Source organism: Fragaria vesca, unplaced genomic scaffold (assembly GCF_000184155.1).
Source record: "Fragaria vesca subsp. vesca unplaced genomic scaffold, FraVesHawaii_1.0 scf0512932, whole genome shotgun sequence".
NCBI lineage: Eukaryota > Viridiplantae > Streptophyta > Magnoliopsida > Rosales > Rosaceae > Fragaria > Fragaria vesca.
The window spans coordinates 53,161-61,136 of record NW_004443388.1 but is presented as its reverse complement, the minus strand read 5'-3'; the positions used below and the strand labels follow the sequence as shown (position 1 = coordinate 61,136).

General features: G+C 38.5%; 2 protein-coding genes across 2 annotated transcripts; both read right to left on the bottom strand.

Annotated features, from left to right (window-relative positions):
• Window positions 1–1,449: 1,449 nt before the first annotated feature.
• Window positions 1,450–4,718, bottom strand: LOC101300778. The gene is made up of 13 exons (XM_004309404.1): window positions 4,608–4,718; window positions 4,459–4,532; window positions 4,268–4,378; window positions 3,932–4,021; window positions 3,409–3,453; window positions 3,282–3,320; window positions 2,939–3,176; window positions 2,674–2,750; window positions 2,405–2,521; window positions 2,051–2,143; window positions 1,915–1,959; window positions 1,778–1,825; window positions 1,450–1,673 (listed from the first exon to the last, which is right to left on the bottom strand). The coding sequence occupies exons 1-13, from the start codon at window positions 4,648–4,650 to the stop codon at window positions 1,515–1,517; spliced, it is 1,179 nt and encodes a 392-aa protein (XP_004309452.1). The 5' UTR covers window positions 4,651–4,718; the 3' UTR covers window positions 1,450–1,514.
• LOC101301633 lies at window positions 4,691–7,976 on the bottom strand. The gene is made up of 13 exons (XM_004309407.1): window positions 7,749–7,976; window positions 7,566–7,676; window positions 7,360–7,452; window positions 6,995–7,039; window positions 6,868–6,906; window positions 6,415–6,763; window positions 6,247–6,320; window positions 6,029–6,139; window positions 5,715–5,786; window positions 5,332–5,376; window positions 5,171–5,209; window positions 4,741–5,052; window positions 4,691–4,699 (listed from the first exon to the last, which is right to left on the bottom strand). The coding sequence occupies exons 1-13, from the start codon at window positions 7,974–7,976 to the stop codon at window positions 4,691–4,693; spliced, it is 1,527 nt and encodes a 508-aa protein (XP_004309455.1).

Below are 7,976 nucleotides of genomic sequence, written 5' to 3'. Positions count from 1 at the left end.
TTTCTTGTGTATGAAGAGTCATTTTCAGTCCAATATACTGTGCTTTTGGTTACGAAAGTTTGATTTTCGGTGACAACCTAGGACTATGGTTGGTTCAGCTTTGTTGCTTGTGATTGATATCTTTGTGTAACTGTGCTTCAAGTTTGTAATTTCCTTTTCACATTTGAAATTATGCAGGAGTTCTAAGGGATATGACTTGGCAAAATGGTTTAACTCCAAATTTACACATATATCTCCAGTCTGGTATGATTTGAAGAGGTATACTTCCAGTTTTCTTTGTCTTATGAAGTGAGATGAGTAGTTGGTCTTTTTCCTAAACAATAAAAGTAAGTATTAAATTCCTTCCGTTTCATTACCAGTCAAGGGGCTAGCTTAATTCTGGAAGGCAGACATAACGCTGATATTGGGTACGGTGGATCACAGACCTTAGAAGGGCAGGAGACGCATGAGAAGGGTGTCAACTGATGTAGAGTGAAGCGATTTTGAGTCAAGTATATGTCATTGTATGATAATTTTGGTTGATCCATTTAGTTTCCTTGATTTGTAATGTTGATCTGCAATGTTGATGTATTATTCTTGGATATCTAGAGCTGAAATAGTGTAAATTGCAAGAATCATGTTTGGGCCCGAAATAATACCCGAAAGCCCGAAAAAAAAAATTCGGGCCGGGCTTAAAAACTGAAAAAGCACAACCCGACCCGACCCGATTTTTTCGGGTTTCGGGTCGGGTTTTCTGAAAACCCGAACCGGCCCGACCCGAGCCCAGCCTTATTTTCGATGGCGAAGATCTAGATGGTTACTCATTCTTCGTCTTGGGTTTAGCTCAAGGACTGGGCCCATTTTGGGCTCTCTCCAACCGTGGGCCTGTTCGTTTTTGGACCTACTAAATGGGGCTGTCTTGGGCCTCTTTATATAGCCTCTTTTGGCTTGTAATTGTAGTAGCTTATGTTATTACCCTATAGGTTTTTACCTTGTCTAATTACGTTTAAGCACCTTGGTGCCCCTTGGTGAGGTTCAATTTTAAATGGAGTGGTGCTAACATACCACATCCTCTAACTTGTCCTGTGTAAACAAGGGAAAGTATATATCCATGCCGTTTTAGCTTGTGATCGACGAAATGAAATTTTCATTATTCAAAAAAAAAAAAAAATTGCTTGTAAAACAAGGTTTTAGACTTGTTCAAAATCTGGAGACGTTTGTTGAAAGCTATAAATTTTCCAAGAGGTAACTTCTGGGAGGCGGAATCATGTTCCCCTCCATCCTATGCCTGGAGAAGCATCCTTGAAACAGACATCACGGCATAAATGAACAAAAACCACAAAGTTAGGCAATATGAAGTCTCTAAGTAAACCTGTCCTGTCAGGGTTGAGGGTCGACTCGTCAATGATCAAAAGTGACGGTAGCTTTAGTTACAAACATCTAACGTGATGAAAACTGTGAGCAAGTCATTTACAAAGACTAAGGAGTGATAATATATAACACTACTAGAATAGAACTAGAACACCCACATTTGTTCAGGCAAGCAAACAATTAATACTCTCCTTCAGCTTCCTTTTTGACTCTTTCCTTATAAGATATGCAGGATCCAGATCTTCAACAATGCAGGCCAACACAACCTTCCTGAACGTCCTTAATCCCGCAAGAGACGGACCCACACAGGTAATAGTGTCTCCCTGTTCATTTGCAGGCAAGCAAAGTTTAAGGAAGGCACAAACACCACCAATAAAAACAAAATATGACCCATAAAAATCACTGAAGGAACACAAACGGTACTTACTAAAGCTGAAAAGTATATATTACCACAGGCCGTCAATTTTCTAATCACCTGCATTGCAAATCATGTAATAAGAAATATTAGAGAAATTAATTAGAACAATTGTCTTCTGTTCTTAAATGTAGATCACTATTACACACCTTAAGAGAGCGAGTGAGCCATTTCAGCCGTTTAAGATATTGTTCCTGCATGAACACAACACCCAAATAAAGGATCACATTCCTCATCTGATTCTCCTTGCAATAAATGATTAAGATTTATTTTCAGAAAGCCAACCTTCTTAATTCCATACATTGAGCAAAGCCCACCCTCTTGAAACCCCATCTTGATGAATTCATGCTGCTTGCCATTCAGTGCTAAATCGAAAGCCTAAAAATCAAATAAACAAGAAGTAGAAGAGCCAATATCAGTTCCATGAATACAAGATATCAAATAAAATTACTTAGACAAATTTAAGAGCTTTTCACAATGAACCATAGGTATAAGCACATATTACTATTCATTCTGCAACAGCTATAAATCTTGGACATGTTAACAGTTGGCCTCGTAAGGGTTAAGAATTACATTCATTAGAAGACTAGCACATTACTTGTCAAATAAAATAACACAGGAAGAATCTGCAATTTGTACCAGAGATGGTGGGACATTGGATGTTGTCAAAAGTTGCAAAAGATGCCTAGCCTTCTCAAAAGCATCCGGGTACTCTTTGGTTGCTTCAGTTGTTGAGAGAGTCACGGTACAGTTAATCTGTATATATAACAAATTGCATATTTTCATTAAACTGGGCATCTTTGTAATTTGAAATAATGTCATTGATCAAACTATATGCATTTAAAAAGGTAAATAAATCAAAATACAAACTCAACATATGACACAGACACCTCTCATAACTACCGTACCAGATTCAGTGTGCAAGAAATGCCATACTTCTCTAAAGATGACTCCACCATTGACAAAATTCCTTCCATCCTTGTTGCTACAAACAGCACAACAAACCATGCTTAAATCCGGATAATCGAATAAATGCAAGTGAGATGCCCTTATGAACTTAGCTATCATAATTGTTTTTGTTTTTCAAACCAAAGGCTTATATTCAAGCATAGAAGGACATTCTACATTTCCCCTAAGTCACTGAACAACCAACAAGAACAGAGACAAATGTACCTTCTACTTCAAGAAAGGACAATGTCACTTCAGCTGCACCATCTTCGTTCACCAGATGGCCAATATTCTCAACATTAGAGACATCAAGATCCCGAGCATTTGCAATTTTTTGATCAAACTTACATATGAACGCACTGATAACATGATGGGGACTCAACTTTCGTCTTATACAGGCTTTCAAAACCCTCCTGACCCAGCCTAATCTTGAAGAGGGACCCACAGCGGTAAGAGTATTTTTCTGTTTATAAAAAGAAATTATTAGATTCATTCTCGCTTCACCCGGAGGAAGGAAGACTTTCAAAGATAAAGTGTATCGTCAAACCCGCAAATAGTTAACACTTACGTTTAGAAAAAGAGTACAGTGGGTCAGATCTTCAAGTTCCTGCGCCACAATTATATTGCAAAGGATTAAAGAAACATCTATGAGAAAGAAGCAATCAGTAGGACATCATTTAGATCATGTTACACACCTTTAAAGAGCGTTTGAGACCTCTTCGCAGTTTATCAAATTTCTCCTGCACAGAATATTAGAAGATCAGAATAGGCTGAAACATTTCTCATCAGCCTCTAGCATATCAAATGGTTCTGATATCTCTCTGTTCTTTTTTTTCCCCCCAAGAATACTGGGTCGGGCTCTTCTCCTATACCTGTATCAATAGACCATTCTAAGCCAAATCTTCTTCATGTAAAACCTAGTTTACTTATGATTTAATTCAGAAAATCGTACTCAAGAGATATCAAGTCCAATACCCTAGCTGTCATCTAGTAGCTGGGTCGCAAAAATGCTGCAGAACACCTAAACTATGGTTCATATTCCTAGTATGATTACCCAGATCAACTAATTCATGTTTTTGCGTTGGAGATGAAGCTTAAGTCATCATTACACTGGAAACTCTAAAGGGATAAGGGATATTTAGCTTATGTTTCTTTGTTTCTCCTTATTTTTTGGACAAAAGTGAAGAGATACAAGGAAGTCAATTTAGGAATACACACCATGTCCATCCCATATTTTTTGCGTAACCCACGCTTTGGACCAAGCTTGATGCAATCATGTTGCCTGCCATGGAGGGCCAACTCTATTGCCTGGAATCAGTTCAATATCAGCACCCATATAAATAAACAAAATATATAAGATAAACAAACCAGATGGAATGCAAAAATGTGCCGCAGCACACACATAATACATCTGAATTCAAGATGATGTAAAGGAAATAAAGGATAACATTCAGGAGAAGCAAAAATTGAAAGACCATCACAACAACAAAAAAAGAGCTTGATAGCATAAATCATTCAATTCATAACAAAATAACAAGGGGTACACATGTGTACCAGAGGTGCTGGAACAGGAGTCTTTAACAAAAGTTTGAAAAGATAATCAGCCTTGCGCGTGATATCTGGGTCTGTAGACGAGGGTAATACCAGTGAGATTGTGGAATCAACCTGGTACAATTTAAAATACACCAATATAAATTTCATAATTTAGAAAATAGATAGTATTTCAAATACATGCGTTGACATACCATACTCATTGCGCATAAATACCCGAGTTGTTCTAAGGACGATTCGACCATCGGCCAAGCTTCTTTCAACTTGGCTGTTCCATACGATGAAAAAGTAGGTTATGATGAAACAGAAGAAAGAAAAACAAGAACCAGATAGATGATGGTACCTCGGTTTTTAGAGGAGAGAAGGAAACACATGTTGTTCTCCATCGGAAGAGGGTCACTAACCTCGTGATTGGATTTTGGTTGCTCAAGGATGCTGAAATCGCTATTCTCCATCATTGGGACAGGGTCACTAACCACATGATCAACTTTTGGCTCCTCAAGGACACAGAAATCACTCTTCTCAATCATATTAGTATTGCTGTTCTCCATCGGAAAAGGGTTGGTAACTTTGGAATTGAATTTTGGCTGCTCAAGGATGCAGAAATCACTCTTCTCCATCATCATACTATTGCTGTTCCCCATCATTGTTGTTGTTGTTCGATTCAGCTGCCGGTTGAAAATCCTGATAACATGTGCAGGACTTAACTTTCCGGTAATGGAGAATCTCCAAACCTTCCTGACCCAGTGTAATCTTGGAGATGGACCCACGGCAATAAGAGTTTTCTTCTGTTTATTAAACGAAACCATTAGATTCAGTCTTGCTACACCTGGAGGTGGGAAAACATTTATAAAAAATAAAAAAAAATAAAAAAACACTATCAAAACCACAAATAGTGACACTTACGTTCAGAAAAAGAGTACAGTGGGTCAGATCTTCAAGTTCCTGCACCACAATTATATTGCAAAGGATTAGAAAAAACATCAATGAGAAAGAAGTCAGTAGGATTAGAAAAAACATCAATGAGAAAGAAGTCAGTAGGACATAATTTAGATCATATAACACACCTTTAAAGAGCGTTTGAGACATCTCCGCAGTTTGTGAAATTTCTCCTGCACAAAATATTAGAAGATCAGAAAAGGCTGAAACATATACATATCAACGTCTAGCATATCAATTCAAGAGACCCTAGCAGGGTTGCAGAATGGCTGCAGAGCACCGACCATATGGTTCAAATTCCTAGTATGATTCTGCAGATTAACCAATTCCAGTTTCCCTAATCCCAGCGACGAATAGGGTGATAGAAGAAGCTTAAATCAAAAGCTCACTCATAACAATGGCATAGAATGCTCCCAAAGGCATAAAGAAAGTGCAATTTTGATTTTTATCCTCTCTCTTCTTTTTTTTGACAAAATCTAAGAGATACAATTAAGTAAGTTTAGGTACACACCTTGGTTATCCGATATTCTTTGCCAAGCTTAATGAGATCATGTTGCCTGCCATGCAGTGCCAAATCTATTGCCTGGAATCATATGTTCGGCACCCACATAAACAACTAAATAAACAAAAGTATATACAAGAAAAGAACCAGTTGTCTTGAAAAAGAGCCAGGCAACACACATGATACATCTGAACTCAAGATAAAAATGAAGAAGATATCATTTGGAAGAAGCAGAAATTGAAAGACCATGACGACACAAATTTAACTCCATATCTCAAATCATTCAATTCAAAATGAAATAACAATGGGGCTGCCATGTTTACCAGAGGTGCCGGAACAGGAGTCTTGCACAAAAGCTTGAAAAGAAACTTTGCCTTGCACAAGATATCTGGGTCTGTAGGGCAGGGTGATACTACTAAGACTGTCGAATTAACCTGAGTACCATTCAAAACACTATTAATTTCATTTTCATAGGTGCATCAATTTCAATTTCATAACTTAGAAGTTACATAGTAATTCAAATACATATCGTTGAACATACCGTACTCTTTGCGCATAAATACCCGAGTTCTTCTAAGGACGATTCGACCATCAGCCAAGCTTCATTCAACTTGGCTGCTCCATACGATGAAAAAGTAGGTAATTATGAGTGAGGATCCACACAGAAGAAGAAAAAAAAAAAAAACAAGAACCAGATAGATAAAGGTACCTCTGTTTTCGGCAGAGATAGCATGGAAACACTTGCTGTTCTCCGCCGGAAGAGGATCGTTAACTTCGTGATTGGATTCTGGTTGCTCAAGGACGCTGAAATTGCTTTTCTCCCTCATCAGGAAAGGGTCGCTAACCAAATGATCAGATTTTGGCTGCTCAAGGACGCCGAAATCACTCCTCTCTATCCTCATTCTATCGCTATTGCCCATCATGGTTGTTCGTTTCAGCTTCAAGTTTAAAACCCTGATAACATGGGCAGGACTTAACTTTCCAGTAATGGAGAATTTCCAAACATTCCTGACCCAGCGTACTCGTGGAGAAGGACCCACAGCAATAAGAGTGCCCTTCTGTTTAATAAAATGAACCATTAGATTCATTCTCGCTTCACCTGGTGGTGGGAAGACATTCAAAGATAAAGTCCGCCATCAAAACCACAAATAGTGACACTTACATTCAGAAAAAGAGTACAGTGGGTCAGATCTTCAAGTTCCTGCACCACAATTATATTGCAAAGGATTAAAGGAACCTCAATGAGAAAGAAGTAATCACTAGGACATCATTTAGATCATGTTACACACCTTTAAACAGCTTTTGAGACCTCTCCAGAATTTATCGAATTCCTCCTGGACAAAATATTAGAAGATCAGAAAAAGCTGCAAAATTTTTGCATCAACCTCTAGCATCATATCAAACCAAGAGACACCCAAGCAGATTTGCAGAATGGCTGCAGAACACCTAAACTATGGTTCATATCTTAGTGTGATTTCCGGATTAACTAATACAACTTTCCCTATTCCCAGCAACCCTTTGCGTTAAAGATGAAGCTAAATCAAAGGCACGCACATCGGCACATGACAAGGATGCATACTATTATAGTATTATTCATGTTTTTTTTTGGACAAAAATTTAAGAGATACAATGATGTAAATTTAGGAATGCACACCTTGTTGATCCCATACTTTTTGCACATTCCACCATTTTGAGTGCCAAGGTTGATGACATCATGTTGCCTGCCGTGGAGTGCCATCTCTATTGCCTGTTCAGGCCCCATTTACATAACTATATATATGAAAACAGAAGCAGTTGCATTGAAGAAGCAGAAATTGAAAGAGCATCACAACTAAAATTTCGATTCATAACGAAATTTACCAGAGGTGCCGGAACAGGAGTCTTGCATAAAAGCTCGAAAAGAAATTTTGCCTTGCGGATGTTATGTGGGTCTGTAGAGCCTGGTGACTCCATTATGACTGTGGAATCCACCTGAGAGCACCATTGAATTCAACTTCAATCTCAATTTCAATTCCATAACTAGTTATCCAAATTTTCACATACCCTATCCATCGAGCAAGAGTGCCCGAGTTCTTCCAACAACGATTTGACGATCGGCCAAGCTTCTCTCAACTTTTCTGCCCCGAAAACGATGATAAAATAGGTCAGCATTGATAGGGCAAGAGGAACGAGAACCGGAGAGGGATGAAGGTACCTACCTTGGTATGCATTGGAGATCGGACGGAAAGAGCTGCGGTTCACGAGGACGCCGGAATTGCTCGTTTCTGTCAT

What these genes read in the sequence shown, in the direction of transcription:
- LOC101300778 (XM_004309404.1), bottom strand. Translation starts at nt 4,650, where the DNA reads ATGGAGAACAACATGTGTTTCCTTCTCTCCTCTAAAAACCGAG. An exon ending in TCTCTCCTCTAAAAACCGAG is followed by an intron (nt 4,533 to 4,607) that starts GTACCATCATCT and finishes CGTATGGAACAG; the next exon opens with CCAAGTTGAAAGAAGCTTGG. An exon ending in GGCTCACTCGCTCTCTTAAG is followed by an intron (nt 1,826 to 1,914) that starts GTGTGTAATAGT and finishes TTTGCAATGCAG; the next exon opens with GTGATTAGAAAATTGACGGC.
- LOC101301633 (XM_004309407.1), bottom strand. Translation starts at nt 7,976, where the DNA reads ATGACAGAAACGAGCAATTCCGGCGTCCTCGTGAACCGCAGCTCTTTC. An exon ending in TATCTCTGCCGAAAACAGAG is followed by an intron (nt 6,321 to 6,414) that starts GTACCTTTATCT and finishes CGTATGGAGCAG; the next exon opens with CCAAGTTGAATGAAGCTTGG. An exon ending in CTCCTGTTCCGGCACCTCTG is followed by an intron (nt 5,787 to 6,028) that starts GTAAACATGGCA and finishes ATATGATTCCAG; the next exon opens with GCAATAGATTTGGCACTGCA.